The sequence below is a fragment of the Sus scrofa genome, chromosome 4 (assembly GCF_000003025.6).
Source record: "Sus scrofa isolate TJ Tabasco breed Duroc chromosome 4, Sscrofa11.1, whole genome shotgun sequence".
Taxonomy (NCBI): domain Eukaryota; kingdom Metazoa; phylum Chordata; class Mammalia; order Artiodactyla; family Suidae; genus Sus; species Sus scrofa.
The window spans coordinates 30,815,260-30,839,273 of record NC_010446.5 but is presented as its reverse complement, the minus strand read 5'-3'; the positions used below and the strand labels follow the sequence as shown (position 1 = coordinate 30,839,273).

Genomic DNA, 24,014 nt, shown 5'->3' with positions numbered 1-24,014 from the left:
TCCTAGAGGTGGAAATGTCCTGAAAATCTCATAGTTTCTTTCCCTTTTTCTTCCATAAACTGAGTCACAGGGAATTAGGCATTAATGTCCATCTGGGTTTGGGTACACTCTCTATAGTAAACAAGGCCTCTGGGGATGTTACTCCCTGGAGCCCTTAAGCCACAAATGTTAATGGCCATATAAAGAATGCATCGAAGCCCATGCTCCTACACTGACTACCTGAGTTAATATTCTGCCTCAAGACTACATCAAAGTAAAAAATTATTCTGCATAGCAAAAGAAATAATCAACAAAATTAAAAGCCAACCTAAGAAATTTGGAAAAATATTTGCAAGCCAATTATAAGTGGTGAATATCCAAAATGTATATGGAACTCATAAAACTCAACAGCAAAAAGACAACAGTTGAATTTAAAAATGGGCAGAGGACTGGAAGAGGCATTTTTCCAAAGAAAACATACAAACGACCAACAGGTAAGTGAAGAGATGCTCAACATTACTCATCAAGGAAATGAAACCAAGCAGGATCCTATGGGGCTTCTGGGCACAAGCCTTTCTTGTTTTTACAGAATAAACTTTAGCCTTCATGACCTTCCCTGAGTTCCAAAGGGCTAGTTCAAACAATAGCTAATCAGAGGAGAGTGGATGCAGAGACCACAGAGGAGCAGTCAAGAAACAATATTGCTGCCTTGGGGCAGGGTCCTGGTTCCTCTTTAAGGAATATACATAACAATGTCTTTGAGTACTTCTGCATAACCAAAACTCTCCACAAATGAAAACAAGAGAGGACAACCACCAGAACCAGTGGGGCCACCAAACATCAACTGTGAAGAAGAATGAAAACTTGCATCTACCCTGATCCTTATCTATGGTCCTATTTTCTACTCCCAAACTATAAAACCGTTCTCTCCCAAAGGAGGGCACAGTCTTTACGGCATTAGACTGCTGTGGCCTCCTTTGCCTAGCAAAGCAATAAAGCTATTTTTTTTTTTCTCCTTTGCCCAAACTTTGTTTCTGCATTTCTACTCAGCACTGGTGGACAGAGGCCAAGTTTTAGCAACAGAAATGCAAATCAAAACCACATTGAAATTAGGGAGTTCTCGTCGTGGCGCAGTGGTTAACAAATCCGACTAGGAACCGTGAGGTTTCAGGTTCCATCCCTGGCCTTGCTCAGTGGGTTAAGGATCCGGCGTTGCCTTGAGCTGTGGTGTAGGTTGCAGACGTGGCTCCGATCCCATGTTGCTGTGGCTCCGATGTAGGCCGGAAGTTACAGCTCCGATTAGACCCCTAGCCTGGGAATCTCCATATGCCGCAGGAGCAGCCCTAGAAATGACAAAACGACAAAAAACAAAAACAAAAACAGTGATATTGGCCTGTAATTTTCTTTTTTTATGTGTGGTATCCTTATTTGGTTTTGGTATTAAAGTGATGGTGGCCTCATAGAATGAGCTTGGGAGTGTTCCTCTGCCATTTTTTGGAAGAGTTTCAGAAGAATAGGTATTAACTCTTCTCTGAATGTTTGATAGAATTCACCTGTGTAGCTGTCAGCTCCTAGATTTTTGTTTTTCGAAAGTTTTTAAATCACATTTTCAATTTTAGCACTTGTAATTGATTTATTCATACTTTCTATTTCTTCTTGGTGCAGTTGTGGTAGGTTGTACCTTGGTAAGAGTCTGTCCATTTCTTCTAGGTTGTCCGTTTTATTGGCGTATAGTTGCTTATAGTAGTCTCTTATGATCCTTTATATTTGTGTGGTGTTAGTTGTAATTTCTCCTTTTTCGTTTCTAATTTTATTGATTTGAACCCTCTCCCTTTTTTTTCTTGATGAGTCTGGCTTAAGGTTTATCAGTTTTATTGATCTTTTCAAAGAACCAACTTTTGTTTTCATTGATCTTCTCTATTGTTTTCTTCATCTCTATTTCACTTATTTCTTCCCTGATCCTTATGATTTCTTTCCTTCTACTAATTTTTGCTTTTGTCTCTTCTTCCTTTTCTAGTTATTTTAGGTGTGAGGTTAGAGCCTAATCTTTAAAATATTTAAACAGCTCATGTAACTCCACAACAAAAAAACAAAAAACCCAATCAGAAAATGAGCAAAAGACCTAAATAGCATAGACATTCCTCCAAAGAAGACATACAGATGGCCAACAGGCACATGAAAAAATGCTCAACATCACTAATTACTAGAGAAATGCAAATCAAAACAATGAGATACCACCTCACACTGGTCAGAATGGCCATTCTTAACAAGTCAACAAATAGCACATTCTGCAGAGGGTGTGGAGAAAAGGGAACCCTCCCTCACTGTTGGTGGGAATATTGATTGGTACAACCACTATGGAAAACAATATGGAGGTTCCTCAGAAAACTATAGAAATACCATATGATCCAGTAATCCCACTCCTGGGCATATATATGGACAAAACTTTCATTCAAAAAGATACATGTACCCTTATATTCATTGCAGCACTATTCACAATGGCTACAACATGGAAGCAACCTACATGTCCATTGACAGATGAATGGATTAAGAAAATGTGGTACATACATACAATGGAGTACTACTCATCCATGAAAAAGGACAAAATAATACCATTTCAGCAGCATGGATGCAACTAGAGATTTTCATAGAGTGAAGTAAGTCAGAAAGAGAAAGATAAATACCATACGATATCACTTATATGTAGAATCTAAACTATCCCATAAATGATCATATCTACATTATAGAAACAGATCAAGGATGGGGAGAGCAGACTTGTGGTTGCCACAGGGTAATAGGGAAGAAGCAGGATGGATGGGGAGTTTGGAGTTGGTAGATTCAAACTGTTACATTTGGAATGGATAAGCAATGGGGTCCTACTATACAGCACAGGGAATTATGGGGTAGAGCATGATGGATGATGGAATGAGAAAATGAATATACCATATCTATATATGAGTGTGTGTGTGGCTGAGTCACTATACTGTACCACAGAAATTGACACAACACTGTAAATCAACTATAATAAAAAAAAATCACAGATTACCTCACACCTATTAGAATGGCTGTTATCTAAAAAATAAGAGATAAGTGCTAGTGAGAATGTGGAGAAAAGGGAACCCTCCTGAACTGTTGGTGGGAACATAAATCGGTAGAGCCACAGTGGAAGATGTATAGAGGTTCTACAAAAAATCAAAGAACTACCATATGATCCATCAATCTCACTTTTGGGTATATATCCATAGGAAATGAAATCACTATCTCAAAGGGATATCTGCTCCCCCATGTTCACTGCAGCATTATTTGTAACAGCTAAGACAAGGAAACAACCTAAATATCCATCATTGAATTAGTGGATAAAGAAGATGTAGTATAGATATGCAATGGAATATTATTCAGCCATTAAAAAAGAAGAAATCCCTATCATTTGCAACATGGATGGGCCTTGATGGCATTATGTTAAGTGCAAAAAGTCAGGCAAAGTAAGACACACTGTATGATCTCACCTTCATGTGGAATCTAAAAAAGCTGAACTCATGGAAACAGTAGAATTGTGGTTGCTGGGGGTTAGGGGCAATTGTGAGATGTTGCTCAGGTTGTATAAACTTCCAATTTTAAGTTAAGTAAGTCCTGGGGATCTAACATATAGCATGGTGACTGTAGTTAACAATAATCTATTAGATACCTGAAAGTTGCTAAGGGAGTAAATCGAAATGTTCTCATTGCACATATACAAAAAAGTAATTATTTGAATTGATAGAAATGTTAATTAACCTTATTGTGGTAATTATTTTGCAATATATACTCCTATCAAATCATCATATTGTATACTTTAAACTTAGTCTGTTTTAAATACATAAACACAGAAGTTCAATTCCTAGTTATATAGAGAAATGAAAACATATGTCCACAAAAAAATTTGTACATAGATGTTCATATCAAAATTATATAATAGCCAAAAAGATGGAACAATCCAAATGTCCATCAATTTATAAGTGGATAAATAAAAATATAATATTTCCATATAATAAAGTATTATTTGGCAATAAAAATGAATGACGTACTAATACATGCTATAACATTAATAAGCCTCAGAAACATTAGGCCAAGTGAAAGATGTCAGACACCAAAGACCAGCCTATTATGTGAGTCCATTTATATGAAATGTTTATAAAAGGCAAGTCTATGGAGACAGAAAGTAGATGGATGAGTGGTTGTTTATGCCTCTGGTGGGAATGGGGAGTGACTATAAATGGATAAGAGGTATCTTTTGGGGATGATACAAATGTTCAAAAATTAGATTTGAGTGATGGTTTAACAACTGTGTAAATATACTAACAGCCATTGAATTGTATACTTTTAACAGATGAATTTTATGGTTTGTAAAGTCATATGTTAATAAAGTTCTTTTAAAAATAAGGCAAAGGGTTGCTGGAGGAGGCAGGCATAGTATTTAAGGACACTTTTTTTTTTTTTTAAAGGATAAGAGGAATTTATGTGGATGATATGGGTAAGATAAGGAGGAAGGAACCAGAGTGGAGAGAGAAAAAATAATAAAACAGAGAGGAATAAGGCTGACAGGTCATAGACAACATGCAGCCAACTAAGATCAAGAATTAATTTGGAGAAGGAGAGGCATGAACAAGAGAAGGGACTTCCTCCTGAGGCAATAAGGGTGATGAGTGTGTTGTATCAAAAAGAGAACGGGAAGAAACGTGAGAGTGTTCATATTTGATGGCCTATATTTTTCTGAGTCATGTAGAAAACTAAGTAACATGTTTGAGTGTTGAATTTGGTAACTCTAGAATGATTATGCAAAGAAATAAAAAGGAAAGCTGAGGAAATGAGTAAAAGGATGTCAGAGACCTTCGAGCTTAACTGAGTTTAAATAAAAATTTGTTATCAGTTATCAGTCTTATATATTTTTCTCCAGGAGCTCTAGCTTTCCATGAAAAAGAAGCAGGAAATAAATAAATAAATCAATAAAAAGTGATGAGTTAACTGTCTGTAACCCTGTATTTGAACCGGTAAAGTTTCCCACTGAGGTTAGATGTACAAGTGAAGATTTAATCAGGTATAAAAAAACTCAACCACTATTTTGGATATGATTATCACAAAGTAAAAGGCAATTTTAGTAAAGCATATTTTAGAACAAGAATTTCAATTTAGTTAATCAGGATTAGATGTAAGTCATTGATATTCAATTTTTAAAGCTTACTGAGCCTCTCGGAGATTTTGTAAGTGGAAATTTGATAATGCTTCTTTCCTTATCAAGTGGAAAATCTCAGAAAAATCAGATGCCACTTACCATTCTACCAGATGGTCCCTGTGAGGTACAGAAAGAAGTCTGGAGTGGTGCTTTCTGAAGCAGCACACGGAGAGTTGCTGGATATGCAGATTCCTGGGTCCTTACCCAGAAAGACTGTGAATTACACTGTGGGGGTGTAGTCCAGACATTCTATACAATAAACCAGGTATAAAGGTGATGCTGATGTTAGAGTGGTGAAGTTTGTCCAACCTAGTAAGAATTTAAGCTGAAAATGGTGGGGAAATGATCCATCAAATAATTCTAAAGAGGGGACAGAGATAATCTTTAATAGTTTGGCAATAAGCTTAAGTTCCTGAAAGATTTTTCTGGACTCCATTGTTTCATGATTAGCTCTTCAACTTTTAACTTAAAACCTTTTTGTCAAATACATTAATAACTTGGTAATTCCAAGAAAGACGGTTTATTTATTTAATGCATGAAAAAAAACTAAAAGAGGTATAAAAAGATGTGAAAGGAAGAGAATAACCAGATCTCACAGAAAACAAAACGGGGTAGTAAATGTCCATCAAATGTCATTGCTCTTTCTCTGTTTGAAGGAAGATAAAGTTGCACACAAGCCTAATTGCTTTGACTTGCAGGACCAGAGTCATGGAATGTCAAACTCGAACTGCCACAGCGAACTTAGAACGTAACGATTAATGTTTTATTTTACGAAGGTGGTCTCATAATGTTTCCGAAGAAGCATTTTACATAGGTTGTATTAAAAGTAACCTTTTCTTCCTTCCACCCTCCCCGTTCCCCTCTCCTCCCCTCCCCATATTACAAACAGCAAAAGTTTCTTGTGGATTATGCCCCTTTCCCTAACACAGAAAACCACAGAAACTTTTTGACACTGCTCGCCTAGGTCCCCAAACTCTGCAAACCCAGCAAAGCCTCCCCAGGGTCACTTTTAGCCCCTGCTCTGCCCTCTGGCCCGAAGCTCGGCCTCCTCCTCTTTCCCCAACAGTCCTGAAAGTCCGGTCGGGTAGGGACGGGGCGGGGCGGGGTAGGGAGGGGCAGGCCTGCTCCATTGGAGCTAGACGGTGGGGGAGAACGGATAAGTCCCCTTCCGCTAACTGAAAGGCCACCCGCTTTTCGACGCCCCATCTGTTCCGGGAAGCAGATATTTACTTTATAAGCTAAGTCTGGCCTCGAATTGGCGTTTAGGAGCAACGAGGAAAACTTCTCAAAACTTTTGTGAAACTTCTCCCCCGATGCGTAATTCCCTGATGGTCTGCCCCGGGGCCCAGCTATGAAGGTCCCCTCCCCCTCCCCGCCTCCGGTGAGGCGCGCGGAGCCACCGCCCCCCGTGTTGGGTCAGACGCGCGGGCGGGCGCGCGCCGAGTGGCCACCGTGGAGGAAACCGTCGGCCTCTTGGCGCCTGCCCCGCGGCAGCATGGACTACTTGACCACTTTCACAGGGAAGAGCGGGCGTCTTCTGCGGGGCACCGCCAACCGCCTGTGGGGGTTTGGGGGTGGCGGCGAAGCCCGACAGGTGCGCTTCGAGGATTACCTGAGGGAGCCCGCCCAGGGGGACCCCGGGTGCGGGTCCCCGCCCCACCGACCCCCGGCCCGGTCCAGCCCGGAGGGACCTGGTGAGCCCAGCCTTCCTTCGCATCCCGCGCGGCCGACTCGGGCTGCGGGCTGGGGGGAGGCGGAGGTGGGGGCGCTGCGTGGGGGCTTGGGGCGCTGGCAGGTGTGCTGGGGACCTCGGTGGCGGCGGGGAGGCGCCGGGGGACTCGTTCTGCTGGGGGGACGGAAGACTTTCTTGTGTAGCGTCGTAGCTCTTCCTGCTCTGCTCTTCCTGCTTTACTTCACCTAGACTCGACTTTCTTTACCCAACTATTTCAAGGGTATGATCTCTTACTTTTTACCTGGGAGCGGAATATTGAACCAATTATGACGCCCGTGTTCCTCCTAGAGATCATTGAGAACGCCGTGCTTGGCTTGGGGCTTGGTTCGGGTCATGGTTTTTATTTGATATTTGCCAACTGTTAGAATTCATATCAGTACTTAATAAGACTTTTGGAAAAGAAAATGCTCAACTTGACAAGGGAACCCAATGTATTTTTGTATCTTGTATTTTAAAAGGCTACGTGTTGTCTTGAGGTGGCAAAACCTAGAAACTTTTTTCACGTACCGTGTCTTCTGGCTTGTTATGTTTTCTTTCATCATAGTGGCATTGTACGATTCTTAAAAAAAATCGGTCATAATGTCATGATATTGCTATCTTATGGAATTTTTAAAAGCACTTGCTGAAGAGACAGTGGCATCTTGCTTATATGGTAACTTTAATGTCCTTGGCTTCCTCTGAGTTAAGTAGCAGACATCACCTAATCATTTATATTTATTTTTGTTACCTGTTTTGATGTGCAATTTGGTGTTATGAGAGTAAATATATAAGCATTAGAGAGTTTAGGAAATAAAGGAAAATACAAGGAGTATAAAATCTACCCATAACCTCACACCCTACCATTCAATTTTTTTTTTTTTTTCCTTTTTAGGGCTGCACCCGCAGCATGTGAAAGTTCCCAGGCTAGAGCTATAGCTGATGGCCTACCCCAGAGCCACAGCAACATCGGATCTGAGTCTGGTCTGTGTTGTACACCACAGCCCACAATGCAGGATCCTTAACCCACTGAGCAAGGCAGGGATGGAACCTGCATCCTCATTGATACTAATCTGGTTCGTTAACTGCTGAGCCACAGATGGGAACTCCTACCATTCGTTTTAAAGCAATGAAATAGTAAATCTGTTGATCTCTGTGTGCAGGTGTGTAATTTATGCTCTGAAGAAACTTAAATATTAAGATGCTATTTTAGCATAGTCCCTGCTATATTGGACACTCCCCTTTAGAGTTGCAGCTTCAAAATAATCTACAAATCTCTTCTTTTTTTTTTTTTTTGGTCTTTTTGCCTTTTGTCTAGGGCCACTCCTGTGGCATATGGAGGTTCACAGGCTAGGGGTCCAATTGGAGCTGAAGCTGCTGGCCTACGCCAGGGCCACAGCAACATGGGATCACAGCCAGGTCCGAGACCTACACCACAGGTCATGGCAACACCGGATCCTTAACCCACTGAGCGAGGCAAGGGATCAAACCCGAAACCTCATGGTTCCTAGGCGTATTCGTTAACCACTGAGCCATGACGGGAACTCCACAAATCTCTATTCTGTTGAAGCTGCCATGAACTCATGGCACATTCTTTAATATTCGTGGTTCCCCCAAATCTGACACAAGTTGGAGAGGCCTTATGAAGTCACAGTTATGACAGAAGTCAGGTGGGCAGGTAGATCTTAGCATTAACTTGCTGAAAGGGAGTTTCCTTTGTGGCTAAGCGGAAATAAACCCAGCAAGTATCCATGAGGACAAGGGTTTGATGCTTGGCCTCCCTCAGGTGGGTTAAGGATCTGGCATTGCTTCCAGATGCAGTGTAGGTTGCAGGTGCGGCTGGGATCTGGTGTTGCTGTGGCTGTGGTTTAGGCCAGCAGCTGCAGCTCTGATTCAACCCCCAGCCTGTGAACTTCCATATGCCACAGGCGCAGCCCTGGGGGAAAAAAAAAAAAAAAAAAAAAACACAAAACTTGCTGTAAGATTTGTACAGATTAATCTTTTTGGGGCTGTATTTTCTGGTTTGTGAGAAGTTGATTGGATGATCTCAAAGGTTCTAAACTCTGGCTCTCTTTTTCATTTGGAACAAGATTAGTGAAATGATGGGTGGTAAAGCTACAAAGTAGCATTTGGGGGTAAAAGTCTATGAAGTTATGCCTACAGAGTTCTGAAGGTAGTTCAGGAGTGCCCCTGCAATAATTTGATCACCGCTTTCCATTCTTTGAATAAGTATAGCTTCCTAAATTGTCTCCTTTGAGAGACAACGTGTTTAATCAGGAAAAAAAAAAAAAGGTACATGGTTCTTCATTAATTTCTAGCCCGCCTTTGCTTAAAATCAGAACTCATTTCATTGCAGTTGCCTATCAGATTTTGGCTGTAGAATTTTTCTTTGCATTTGTTGCCTTTAGAATGAGTATGTGTTAGTCTGACAGGTTTCTTCTACCTTTCTGCTTTTGACTACCCTTATTAGATATTGGTAATAGCTATTTAAGTTCTTTCTTGTCTGTTGCCCCTTTCTTCAGTTCTTTAATATGTCCTGAGTGTTGTAGCAGTCTATCTTATGCAGGCACTTCCACACTTGTAGGTTGGCTGCACTCCAGGACTCCATTTGTTGTTAGTGATCTTACCTCTCACCATTTCATGTTCAGTAATGATACTGATAAAGTAGTTTTATTATTGATAGTTTAAGGATGGACCAGATAAAACTTTGATCATACTTTTCTGATTTTACTCCTATAAATAAACCACTTACCTTAGTGTTACTGATGCCTTTGCTCCTCTCCAAGGTGGCTGCTTTTGCTCTTATCAGTTTTTAATGTTTGCTAACTCTTGACATACTCCTCAGGGAAACCATAATTGGGACCTAGACACATTAAGGAGCTTATTACACCATTGCTCTAATTAGTAACAATTACAAAGAAAACACAGCAACAAAGAATGACACAACATTTATTCCTGCTTAAGGAGTAAATTGTGTTCTGATTCAAAAAAATTTTTTAGACTTTTAACTATAGCTCATGTTTGGAGGCATAACCATAAGCCTATATTGTATAGCCTTTAAAAGTATTCACTTTATTAGATCACATGGCAATAAACAAATTTAATTTTTTAACATATTAGAGTCTCAGCTTAGTTGTAGTGTAGTTTTTTTGTTTTGTTTTGTTTTGTTTTTTTTAAATCATAAACTGCCCTGTTATATCAACTCTGTTTTCCCACTTGGTGGCGGTATACTTTGAACACATCTCCTATTCAAAGTTTCTTTTCATTTATTTTTGTCAATTAAAATATCTTTGGGGGAAATGACAATGAGAATAAAAGCAGCTGGAGTTCTCTTGTGATGCAGCAAATTAAGGATCCGGCATTGTCACTGAATCAGCTAAGAACATTTTCTATGGGGCAGGCTCTAGCAAATATTTTTATTTAATCCTAATAAAACAACTTTAAAAATAGGTACTGTTTTCCCATTTTCCTGATGAAGAAACTGGGAGGCAAAGAAATAGGGATATAGAATCCACTTGAATTTATCTTTGTGTTTCTAAGAGTTATGGCCCTGTCAGGAAAAAATGAGAGGGCAATGCAGAATTCAGTTAAATTAGGTAAAGGATAGGATGGATTGTCTTTGAAATTTCTTTAGCATCAAAAGGATATTAAAATGACTGAGCCAAAAGTGCAAAATCCAAGGAAGGTGTGAGAAAACCTAGGCATATTTTAGGTTGGAAATAGCAGATGCAGATTATCTAGAAGCGTTAGATGATAGTTTATCTTGAACCCAGGGAAGACCATGTGCCTCTAAATGATTTAGAATACCAATTGTTACAGTAACTATTAAAGAAAAAAAATCCAAAAAACTCAGAGTTCCTGTCCTGGCTTAGCTGTAATGAACGTGACTAGTATCCACAAAGACATGGGTTCCTTCTCTGGCCCTGCTCAGTGGGTTGGGGATCCTGCATTGCCATCGCTGTGAGCTATAGGTCAAAGACGCAGCTGGGATCCCTAGTTGCTATGTCTGGGGTGTAGGCTGGCAGCTACAGCTCAGGTGTAACCCCTAGCCTGGGAACTTCCATATGCCATGGGTGTGGCCTTAAGCCAAAAAAACAAAAACAAAAACCTCACAGTGCTGGTCAGTCATGGAAGAGGATAACCCTAGATCTCCTAAGTTGGCAGGGAAAGAAGAAGCTCTTCTTGATAAACAACCTCGGTCTGCTCTGATGGCAATAACTCCAACTCCAAGTTTGGGTTCATAATATTGTTCCCTTTGTCCATTGGTTCTCAGGCATGAAGCCCATGCTCATCTCACAGGATAGCTGACCTCAGGTCTTTTATATTCATGTTATAGGACGAAACTGCTTATGAGTGGTTCAGGGTACAATACAGCAGTGCTTCTCCAACTTTAATGTGTCTCAGAATCACCTGAAAGACTTGTTAAAAATGTTGGACCCTTCCCTTAGAGTTTGTGGTCCAGTACTCTGAGTCAGGCCCTATTAATTTGCATTTCTAATAACTTCTCAAGTAATGCTGATGCTGCTGGTCTGGGGACCACACTTTGAGAATCACTGCTCTCCTTAGTGGATAACTTCTTTATCTATGTTAAGGTTAGAAGCAAACACAGAAATGATTAATTTTGTTAAATGCTTAGTATTTTTGTGTTAAGTTTAGGAATAATCAATGTATTTGGTCACTAAAATATTTATAGTTCGGATAATTAAGCTTATTAGAGTGCATATAATTAGTCTTAAAAATCTGATCGAAAATGAATACTTGGGTAATTGTTTTTTGAATGATTTTAAGTTGAAAGTTGCAAGGTTTTGGCTAAATTTAGAAACTATTGGAATGTTTAAGAGAACTTAACATTCATTATATTTAAAACTTTATTATAAAGTACGTACTAGAGTTAAGTTTTTAGAAAAGTTTTCTTGTTAAAGGCAATTAAAGTATTTACAATTGAATATAGTGAATTTACCAATGTAGTTTCCTATGTATCAGAGAATTTAATTACTCAAGTTGTAAATTAGATTATTTTAGGATATTTAGTTTGTTTTCTGTTTGAGTTAACTATCAAAAACACCTTAGTGTGTTAAAATTTACTAGTTTTATAAATAGAATACACTTTATAGTTGAAGGCTTAAGGGAAAACTTGGTTTTTATATCTGTACTTCAATAAAGCAAACATTAGTTAAAAAGTAAAGTAACTGAAAATAATTTTCTCTATGTATAAAGTCTCCCTTACTGGCCACCAGCAAACTTACCTTTGAGAGACTCTCGATACATTTTGTTGAGTGAATGAATGATATTAGTACAAAAAGAGTCAAGTTTTTTTTTTTTTTTTTTTTTTTTGTCTTTTTGCCTTTTCTAGGGCCACTCCCATGGCATATGGAGGTTCCCAGGCTAGGGGTCTAATTGGAGCTATAGCTGCCAGCCTACAACAGAGCCACAGCAATGCGGGATCCAAGCTGCGTCTGCAACCTACACCACAGCTCACGGCAATTCCGGATCCTTAACCCACTGAGCAAGGCCCGCAACCTCATGATTCCTAGTCGGATTCATTAACCACTGTGCCATGACAGGAACTCCAAAAAGAGGCAAGTTTTAAGGTCATGTTAATCTGTTAGAGAAAGACCAAAAATTTGCCTTCCTTTCCTGGCAGTCAGTGAAAAAAGAGAAATGTGATCATACATGATCACAGTGTCACTAAGATAAGATAAAGATAAACCTATTGCTTAGGCAGGTAAGAGAAACACAACTTTTCCTGATAAAATAGAGAAAATTCTTATGGAACTCTAATATAGCAAAAAGTATCCTCATCATCTTTATAGTAAATACAGATTCTAATTTCAAAAAGCTATTTTTAACACCATTCTTTCATGTAGTTCAGTTGGTGTGGTAACAAAATGTCAGGTAGTAAATGCAGTTTTATACAGGGCCAAAGCAATTAATCCAAATACTTAGTTATCTCATGGTTTGTCTTAACTGAGGGATAGGTGTTAGATTATAAAACTTTTTGCTTGACTAATGCATGCTAATTATAAAGAAGTCATATATAACAAAAAAAAATTTTTTTTTTTTTTGGTCTTTTTAGGGCTGCACCCATGGCACATGGAAGTTCCCAGGCTAAGGGTCAAATCACAGCTGTAGCTGCCAGCCTGCACACAGCTCACGGCAATGCCAGATTATTACTTAACCCACTGAGCGAGGCCAGGGATCAAACCTGCTTCCTCATGGATACTAGTTGGGTTCGATAACCGCTGAGCCACAATGGGAACTCCCTAATATATAACAAATATTAACTTTTAAAAGCCACCTCCAATCCAGCTATCCAGTGATGTCATTAATATTAGGACAGGCATAATTGTTAAGATCTGTTTTACACACGTATACATATAGAATGATGGGTAGATGGTTAGAGAGAAAGAGTGACTGAGTGATAATATCTGCTTAAGAAAGTACTGCCTTTTAAAAAAAAGAAAATACTTCCTAAAAGATGTGTCTAAAGTTATGCAGATTCTGCAAAAATATTAAAAATTGGTATTGTTGTTACATTCTTGTTTCAGTTTTAGGTGGGATTTATTTAACTTTTCAGGTGGTATGAGCAGTTTCATCCTCTATATTTCTTCTCCCCATTTCTTGATATTTATTACACCATATTTTCAATTCTCATACTTATATGGCCCTGTCATAGTTATAACATTCACAGTTTTTCAACGGCATAATTTTTTCAGTACTCCCTGCTAGTCCTTTGATCATGTCCTCCTCATTCCTGGAGTTTTTATTTTGATACACTTGGCATAATTTCAGTCTTATGGCATTGAATGTTTCAGTAAAGAGGTTTTAAGCAAGCTAGACTGTTTTCTTTTTCCCCTAGTAAGTGATTTGCTTTTTACGCATGAATTCCTAAAGAACATTTATTTTCCAAACACTATAATTTAACCGGGAGCAGAAACAGGAATGGTTAGATGTACATGCACAGATATGTTATGTGTAATACCCTTTTAGGGAGTAGCCATTATATGGAACAGCCCTGGTCTTGAGACAGAAGGAAAAAATAGCTAAGAAGTATATTATTGGGTCATAACACTTTAGCTTGAAAATCTTAACATTTATTTATTTATTCATTTATTTTTATGGCTGCTCTTACAGCATATGGAAGTTCCCAGGCTAGGGGTTGAATCTGAGCTGCAGCTGTCAGCCTATGCCACAGACACAACAACAAGCAATGCCAGATCTGAGTCATATCTTACACCTACACAGCAGCTCACAGCAATCCCAAGTCCTTAATTCACTGAGCGGGGCCAGGGGACCTAACTCATGTCCTCATGGAGCCTAGTTGGGTTTGTTACGGCCGAGCCACAATGGGAACTTCAGCTCAATATTTTTAAATCATCAAACTTTTTATCAGTAGCTACTAGCAAATTTATAATATTCAGTTATAATAGGGGCCTTTTAGCATATTAAAAGTGGATATGATACAATTTTCATTGTTGATTTTCAGGCTTGCATTCTTTTTCCAGTTTGTTTTACCTATTTTTTTTTTTGACTTTCCCTATTCTTTACCAAAATGGTTTTTAATTTTTGTTAATTCCCTGCTAAAAAAATCTTTTGGGACATCAGAGTCTGGTAATTGCAAACTAAGTAATTCAGACTGTCATCCTGAGGACAGTTTAAATAACTGAGCCAATCATTGAAAAATCTACAAATAACAAGTACTAGAGAAGATATGTAGAAAAGGGAATCCTCCAACAGTGTTGATGAGAATGTAAATTGGTGCAGCCACTATGGAACAGTTTGAAGGTTCTTAGAAAACTAAAAATAGAATTGCCATATGATCTAGTAATCTCACTCTTGGTTATACATCCAGAAAAAAACTAATTTAAAAGATAACTTACACCTTAGTCTTCATAGCTGTACTATTTACAGTAGCCAAGACATAGAAGCAACATAAATGACCATCAACAGATGAATGGATAAAGATGTGGTATATTTATACAATGCAATATTACTCTTCCATAAAAGAGCGATGAAATAATGCTTTTTACAGCAATATGGATGGACCTAGAGATTAATGTACTAAGTAAAGTAAGTGAGACAAACATAAATATCATATGCTTTCACTTATGTGGAATTTCAAATATTATACAAATGAATTTATTTACGAAACAGAGGCAGACTTACAGACAAAGAAAACAAACTTATGGTTACCAAAGAGGAAGGGAGGTAAGAGAAGGATAAATTAGTAGTTTGGAGTTAGCAGATATATAGTACTCTATATAAAATAAATAGGAGTTCCCACAACACAACGGGTTAAGAATCTGACTGCAGCGACTTGGATCAATGTGGAGGTACAGGTTTGACCCCGGCTGGGTGCTTTGGGTTAAAAGATCTGGTGTTGCCACAGCTGCAGCATAAATTACAACTGTGGTTTGGATGTGATCCCTGGCCTGGGAACTCTGTATGCTGTGGGGCAGCCAAAAAAAAAAAAAAGAAAGAAAGAAAGAGTAGGAGTTCCTGTTGTAGCTCAGTGGGTTAAGGACGTGACATTGTCTGTGTGAGAATTCGGGTTTGATCCCTCGCCTGACTCAGTAGGTTAAGGATCCAGCATTGCTGTAAACTGTGACGTATGTTGTAGATGTGGCTCTGATCTGGTGTTACAGTGGTTGTGGTGTAGGCAGGCAGCTGCAGCTCCACTTGGACTCCAGCCAAGAACCTTCCATATGCTTCAGGTGTGGCCATAAAAAGAAAAAAAAAGGAGTTCCCGTCATGGCTCATCAGAAATGAATCTGACTAGGAACCATGAGGTTGAGGGTCAATCCCTGGCCTTGCTCAGTGGGTTAAGGATCTGGGGTTGCAGTGGGCTGCAGTGTAGGTCGCAGACACAGCTCAGATCCCGAATTGCTATGGCTATGGTGTAGGCTGGCAGCTGAAGCTCCTATTGGACCCCTAGCCTGGGGACCTCCATGTGCCTCGGGCGTGGCCCTAAAAAGCAAAAAAAGAAGAAAAAAATGATTATCTATCTCCTATGTCTAGTTAGATATCCGAGTCACTTTGCCATATACCAGAAACTAACACTATCGTAAATCAACTATACTTCAATTAAAAATAAATAATTAGCTGGGACAAAACAAAACAAATGTTATTGAAGGTATCAGAAAGCTAGCTGATATGACTAGGTTAGGATGTAAGTGAGGACAGAGGTTCAAGGAGGAATAGCTCCAATCTGGGATTTCTTTTTCCCTGGGGGATGTGTTAATACCAGAAGCAGCAGCTAAGAGATTAAGAAGTGCTTTTGGCAGCCTGTGGGTATAAGGGGATAGGATCAGAGTATAAGACTCAACACAGGAGAGGGGGTGAACTCTCACGTAGGACCCCAAAATGCTACACCTTAGGAGTAGAAAAGCTGAAGTAGTTAGACCCTCAGAGTATGGTAGCTTGGCTTTAATAAATCATCATTCCTATAATTGCATTAACAAGATCTGGTATTACTGGTGTCCCCAGGTATTAGGCAGAAGCAAACATTAATCCTTTCTAGAGAAATACAGCTTTCTGTGTGTCAAATTGTATGTAGATAATTTTGCAAATTTAGTATCTATTACGTAAAATATAATTAGACACCTGACAAGATTCCAGAAACAAGAAACTAGCAACAGATCCACAGGAACTCTCTATCTTGAAGTTATCATATTTAAAATAGCTCTGTTGAGAATTTCGAGCTAATTGAGAGTTGTAGAGGTATAAACCATAAAAAAGAAAAATGGATAGTCTAGAATTGAAAAAGTATAATCTTCCAAATTAGGATTTTTGTGGGTGGATTTAATAGCAAATTAACCACTACAGAAGAATTAGTGAATTGGAAGACAGATAAGAAGATATCCAGAATAAAGAGAGAGGGACAAAAGAATGGAAAATAAAGGAGGGGTGTTCCCGTCGTGGCGCAATGGAAAGGAATCCAGTTAGGAACCATGAAGTTGCGGGTTTGATCCCTGGCCTCCCCCAGCGTTGCTGTGGGGTGTGGTGTGGGTCGAAGACGTGGCTGGGATCTGGCATTGTTGTGGCTCTGGTGTAGGCCGGTGGCAACAGCTCCAGTTAAGCCCCTAGCCTGGGAACTTCCATGTGCCGTGGGGTGGGTTGCAGGGGTTTGGCCCTAAAAAGACAAAAGACAAAAAAAGAAAAAAAAAGACAATAAAGGAGGGAGTGCAAGCTTAATACCAGATAATGTTAGAAGTTCTAATATATGTATGTTTGAGTCCCCAAAAGAAAGGAGGGAGAGAAAGGGGTAAAAACATTACTTCGTGAGAGAGTGGCTGAAAATTCCAAGACCAATGAAATGTTTTAATTCATAGATTCCCTGCAGGCTCCCAGTGGAATCAATGCCAATCTTAAAAGCGATCAGAACAAGTAGTCAGTGATGTAACAATGAGATTGACAGTTGATTTGTCAACAGAAACAGTGGAAACTAAAAGGCAGGGGAAAACAACCTACCAACTTAAAATCGATAATTTGTGGAATTAACCAGAGATGCAATAAAAAATGGTAAATATGAGGGCAAAACTAAATGAATGTTGACTATCTAGAAAAAGTGTCTCAGTGTTTTAATATACGCATATGTAATAACAATTGCATTTAAGTCTTGGTAGGAGCCCACAGTTAACGTCTTTACATTGTCCAGAAAGAGGATAAAAGTACTAGTTAATATTAGTTGTGAAAAATTAAAGTAACTTAGGCTGTTATCTATGGATGCCCACTAACATAATTTTCTTTTTTGGGGGGGCGGTTGGTCTTTTTAGGGACACACCTGTGGCTCATGAAAGTTCTCAGGCTAAGGTAAAGGTTGAGTCTGAGCTGCAGCTGCCAGCCTACACCACAGCCACAGTAACACCAGATCCCAGCCGTGTCTGAGACCTACACTGCAGCTCGTGGCAACGCTGGATCCTTAGCCCACTGAGCAAGGCCTGGGATTGAATTATGGATAGTAGTCAGATTCTTAACCCACTGAGCACAACTCCCTAGAAGTTATTATTTTCATAATAAATTATTACAATATATTTTTTAACTTTAAATTGTTAAAGTGAATATTCTCAATTTGTTTAAAAACTTAAGCTGCAGAAGCCTGTTGTATTAATTTTCTTGCTCTGAACTGTGGTCCATGGTGAACTTTTAAAAATGATCATGCAGTTGCAAATTTAATTGTGATTAAATGTTTAATGAATTCTTGGAGTACTATGTAATACAGATTAAAAAACTACTACTAGACAAAGTAAGCGTAGACTAACGTTTACTCCTGAAATCAATTAAGGAAGGATATACATTATTAAAATTAATAACTGTATTTTGCATTGCTTAAGTTTAAATTGCAAAATGAGGAAACTGTTTTTGGCTCCCCCTGCTGTTCATGAAATAGCAGAAATGAATTTTTTAAATTTATTTTAAAATAGTTTTAATGTTTTATCACAAAAACAAATTTAAATATATACTGTTCAACGGAGAAAGCTAGAATATAGTGATAAGCAAAAATAATGTCTTTCCCTAAGAATTGTGCCATTTTGCATTCCCACCATAACAATAGAAAAATACTGCTTTTTTATAGCCATACATTTTCTTTGTCCACTTTTCTTTATTAAAAAATGACTATAATTATGTCAGTTCTAGATACAGCTCAAGTTGTTGCTTCACAACATTAATTTACCTATTCAGTATCCTATGATAACCTATATGGGAAAAGAATCTGAAAAAGAATGGTTATGTGTATATGTATAACTGAATCGCTTTGCTGTATAGCAGAAATTACTTCAACATTGTAAATCAACTATACTTCAATAAAAATTTTTTAAAAAATGAACCAAACAAATGTGATACTTGCCACGTTAGGCACTTTGTTAGGCATAGAAGGTGTCATTGTGGAACAAAGCACACACCATGTTTTATAGGTTATTTAGTGGAAGAGATCTTAAACTTAAAACTCTGCCAAATACTGTGAAGGAGGCAAGATGCTGTGTAACCAGTAACAGAGATTTGGCTTGGCCTGGGTGATCAGGAAGGTTTTATGGGAAAGCCTTTTTAAGTATTGCAGAGCTAACTGACTTCTTTGGGATTCAGACTTGATTATTAATATTATTTTCATTATTTAGCTTTATTAGAATCATTCACCCAGCAGAGCTAATCACGTACATGTAAACAAACTCTGGTATTTTATTTTTATTATTTTTTGGCTTTTTTAGAGCCACACCTGCCACATATGGAGGTTCCCAGGCTAGGGGTCAAATCGGACCTACAGCTGCTGGCCTACACCACAGCCACAGCAGTGCAGGATATGAGCTGCGTCTCCGACCTACACTACAGCTCAGGGCAATGCTGGATCCTTAACCCAGTGAGCAAGGCCAGGGATCGAACCTGTGTCCTCATGGATGCTTAGATTTGTTAACTGCTGAGCTATGACAGAAACTCCAACAAACTCTGGTATTGTCAAAATGTCAATTAAGATTGGATAGAGGGAGAACAATGAATTAGATATTTTCTAACTTATTTAGGCTTACATAGAACTAATTTTTCTTTGAAAATTACTCTTTTAATTTTGTAAAAATTGAATGTGAATATAGCATCTTTGTTTATTATCTTATTCAGTTTTGAATTTTAGGTTTTTACAGATTGATTTTACTTAATTTTACCTTTTTTTTTTTTTTTTTTTTTTTGCACCTTTTCTAGGGCTGCTCCCGCAGCATATGGAGGTTCCCAGGCTAGGGGTCTAATCAGAGCTGTAGCTGCCAGCCTATGCCAGAGCCATAGCAATGCAGGATCCGAGCTATGTCTGCAACCTATACCACAGCTCAGGGCAATGCCGGATCCTTATCCTACTGAGCAAGGCCAGGGATTGAACCTGCACCCTCATGGTTCCTAGTTGGATTCGTTAACCATTGCACCACGACAGGAACTCCGATTTTACTTAATTTTAGATAGGAGTTGTATTTTATCAATTCAGTGCAATCTTTGTTACATGAAGTATAGATGAGGAGGTTAACACTAATGCATAATTTAAAATAAACCAGATATCATAAACTTAGTGATAATGATGTGTTCCAAGTGCAATGTCTTTTTCCTTCTTTCCTTTTTTTTTTTTTTTTTGTCTTTTTGTCTTCTTAGGGCCTCACCTGTGGCATATGACGTTCCCCAGCTAGGGGTCGAATCAGAGCTGCAACTGCCTGCCTACACCACAGCCACAGCAACACCAGATACAAGCTGCATCTGCAACCTACACCACAGCTCAAGGCAATGGCCTATCCTTAACCCACTAAGCAAGGCCAGGGATCGAACCTGCATCCTCATGGATAGTAGTCAGGTTTGTTTCCACTGATCCACAACAGGAACTCCCCAAGTGAAATGTCTTGATAAGCAAGTGAAAAATAGTTGGCATTCAATCTGAAATGAAATCCATAAAAGTATGTTTATATATGAAAGTATATCTTTACTACTTCATGGTGTATATAACGAATTCAATAATTTGATATAATTCCATATAGAAGACTCTGTCTTTAACTATTGGACATAGAGATGTTTTCTTCCATTAAGGATTAATATTGCATGTTTCAGACTTGGTTTGGTTAATAATAATGTCTTCGAATATAGTTTATCATAATCATGTTGGATGTGTTGAAAGATACATACCTTCATTTATGTTTTAATAACTTCCTTTCTGCCAACCATTTACAAACTAGTCAGTCTGTAAAGCAAGCAGGGAGGGAGTACACTTACTTTTTTTGATACGTGGTTGTATTTTAGAGTAGAGAATCCTAGGTTGCAAATTGTATTACTGTTAACTTTAGTAGATATCTGCCCAGTGAGCTCTATTTAGCAGTCCTTGACATTACTCTGAAAGGAAAATGAATTATGAGTTTTGCATCATTCTTTTTCAGACACTGGCCAAAAGAAGACCCTAGACAAGAAAGATGGGAGACGAATGTCTTTTCAGAAACCAAAAGGGACTATTGAGTATACTGTAAGTTATTTGCTTTCGAAAAACCTACTTTCTTTTTGTGATAGTCTTATTTGAGACATTCTTTGTTTATAAATAAGACCAAGGTTGCTAATTGCCTTATTTTAAAATTCTGTACTTCACTTTTGATAACTGTATTACTACTAATAATATTTCAGTTCTTAATTGTATTGTAGGATTTTTTTCCCATAGAGAGATCTTAAGCATAATGTTAAGGTATACTGTTCTAGCAACTTTATTTTCATATTTATTTATTTATTTATTTAGTCTTTGTCTTTTTAGGGCTGTACCCATAGCACATGGAGGTTCCCAGGCTAGTGGTAGAACCACAGCAACGCCAGATCAGAGCCTAGTCTGTGACCTACACTGCAGGTCGTGGCAATGCTGGATCCTTAACCCACTGAGCGAGACCAGGGATCAAACTTGAATCCTCATGGATCCTAATCGGGTTCATTAACCACTGAGCCACGACAGAAACTCCTGTTCTAGCAACTTTAATAAGATGATTATTTACTGGAAGTCAAACTTCCTATGCTACAATAATTTGTATTAGGTTAGGCTTTTAAAAAGAAACATTTACTTTTTTAAATGTGATCTTCATTATATTCATTATATTCCCTGCAGTGCAAATGGTGATGAAAATGGCAGATAGAATATGGAAAAAATAAGCTTATGTTAATCTTTCAGAACAACCTCTCACATTAGATTATTTGCATTGATTTATAGTTAGGTTTCTATGTTCTTAAAATGACCCCCGCATTTCCTTATAGGTATAACTGTATTAAGAAGAAAATAGCAGTTTTAAGCAATTTATACATTTGTGTCATCACAAAGTCTTCCAGTCTTGGATTGAGAGTTGATTGTTCTTGAATTCTAAACATTGAACAAATTATCAAAACCTTCGAGTTATGTATTATTTTCATACTCTGTATAATTGACAGTATGAGATTTTAAATATTTTAAAATGGTTTGAAACCAGATAATTTAGGGTAGAATTATATTTACTACTGCAAAAAAATCTCTTGGAGTTCCCATCACAGCACAGTGGTTAACAAATCTGACTAGGAACCATGAGGTTGCGGGTTCGATACCTGGCCTTGCTCAGTGGGTTAAGGATCCGGCGTTGCCGTGAGCTGTGGTGTAGGTTGCAGATGTGGCTCAGATCCCGTGTTGCTGTAGCTCTGGCTCTGGCCAGTGGTTACAACTCCAGTTAGACCTCTAGCCTGGGAACTTCCATATGCCAAGGGAGCAGCCCTAGAAAAGGCAAAAAGGTAAAACAAACAAACAAACAAACAAAAAACTCCTCTTAAATACTATAAATGTAAATTAAATGTGCTTGTGCTTACTCTGCGTGATTGAGAAATAGAGCATATAAATTTAGACAGTAAAATATTGGGTAATGTAATTTGTTGTATTAAGGCATGAGACTAGGCATGAGTAAGATGTTATCTACGTATGTAATTCTGTGTTTGTGAAGGATTATGAAAGTTTAGTTGGATTTGAATTCAGGAGTTCATCAAATTTTTCTTTAATTCAATAGAACTTGTGTTATTGATAGCAAAATTAAATAGAAATTAAGAGCCATTATTTTGGAGGGAAGGTTGATTGAAACTTGAACTTACAGTTGGCCTTTTGTACTCTTATGTTCTGTGCCCATAGTTTTAACCACTCATGGATTGAAATATTTTGTGGGAAAAAATCCTAGAAAGTTCCTGGAGTTCCTGTTATGGCACAGTGGAGACGAATTTGACTAGTATCCATGAGGATGTGGGTTCTGTTCTTGGGTCACTCAGTGGGTTGGGGGTCTGTCTTTACAGTGAGCTGCGGTGTAGGTCTCAGACATGGCTCAGATCCCCGCATTGTTGTGACTGTGGCTGTGGCGGATTTGCCCCCTAGCCTAGGAACTTCCATATGCCATGGGTGCAGCCCTAAAAAGCAAAAAAAAAAAAAAAAAAAAATTCTAGAAAGTTCCAAAAAGCAAAACTTGAATTTGCCTTACTTGCTCCTATTTACATACATTGTATTAGGTATTATAAGTAATCTAGAGATAACTTAATGTATATGGAGGATGTATGTAAGTTATATGTATACAAAGAATCAGGCCATTTTATATAAGGGACTTGAGCATCTGTGGATTTTGGTATCGGTAAGGATCCTGAACAAATCCCCCAAGGTACTGAGGAATCACTATATATATGGCTTTTTCTTTGTTGATGCTTCCTGCTCACTGTTCCACTATATATATATAGTGATACACTTTTTTCTTATGTTATAAATGACCTTTGGGAAATAATTATTAGACTTTTTTTTTCATTCTTTAATCCTTCATTTATTCCCTATGCCATACCCTAAAAGAAAGGAACAGTTGTATTTCTAAGACTAAGATATTGTTATCTTCTATTCTTATTAAAATTTGTAAAATCTTCATATATCTTTATATAAACTACTTATATAACATGAGCTTTATATTTAGGAAAAATATATTATCCTAGATTTCTCTTAAAATCTTTTAATATCAGAATGTACTCTCAAAATTTATCCTAAAATATTTATGGTTTAGTTTAATCTATTTTAAATGCAATCTAAATATAGTATAAATTAATCATTGTACTTTAGGTAGCTTTAAAGTTAAAATCATATGTGTATTTATGCACATATGTGCATACATATTGTTTTTAATTATAAAATCACATTCAGTAGCAATCAAGGAGACCTTGAAAATGCTATTGTCATTTTCTTCCTAGTGAATATCCCTGTATATTCTGCTGAAAGCCTTCTCCAAAGTCACTGATGATTTTTTTTTTTTTTTTTTTTTTTTTTTTTGTCTTTTTGCCTTTTCTCGAGCCGCTCCTGCGTGGCATATGGAGGTTCCCAGGCTAGGGGTCCAATTGGAGCTGTAGCCGCCAGCCTACGCCAGAGCCACAGCAACACGGGATCCGAGCCGCATATGTGACCTATACCACAGCTCACAGCAACACGGGATCCTTAACCCACTGAGCTAGGCCAGGGATCGAACCCGCAACCTCATGGTTCCTAGTCAGATTCGTTAACCACTGCGCCACGACGGGAACTCCTGATTTTCTAATTATCAAACCCAGTGGCTTTTTCTTTGTTGATGCTTCCTGCTCACTGTTCCTTTATTC

The 24,014-nt window shown here is 38.2% G+C and overlaps 1 protein-coding gene across 13 annotated transcripts in view; it reads left to right on the top strand.

Annotated features, from left to right (window-relative positions):
• Positions 1-24,014, top strand: part of OXR1 (oxidation resistance 1) — a 519,109-nt gene that overhangs the window by 415,679 nt on the left and 79,416 nt on the right. For 9 of the 13 annotated variants that reach the window (XM_013996553.2, XM_013996555.2, XM_021090590.1 and 6 more), the window contains one exon: positions 20,792-20,874. In XM_013996553.2, coding sequence (XP_013852007.1) covers positions 20,792-20,874 — 83 coding nt within the window. Of the gene's footprint in view, positions 1-6,569; positions 6,883-20,791; positions 20,875-24,014 lie in introns of those variants that run through there. The other 4 variants (XM_003481362.4, XM_005662902.3, XM_005662906.3 and 1 more) reach the window with 4 other exon arrangements.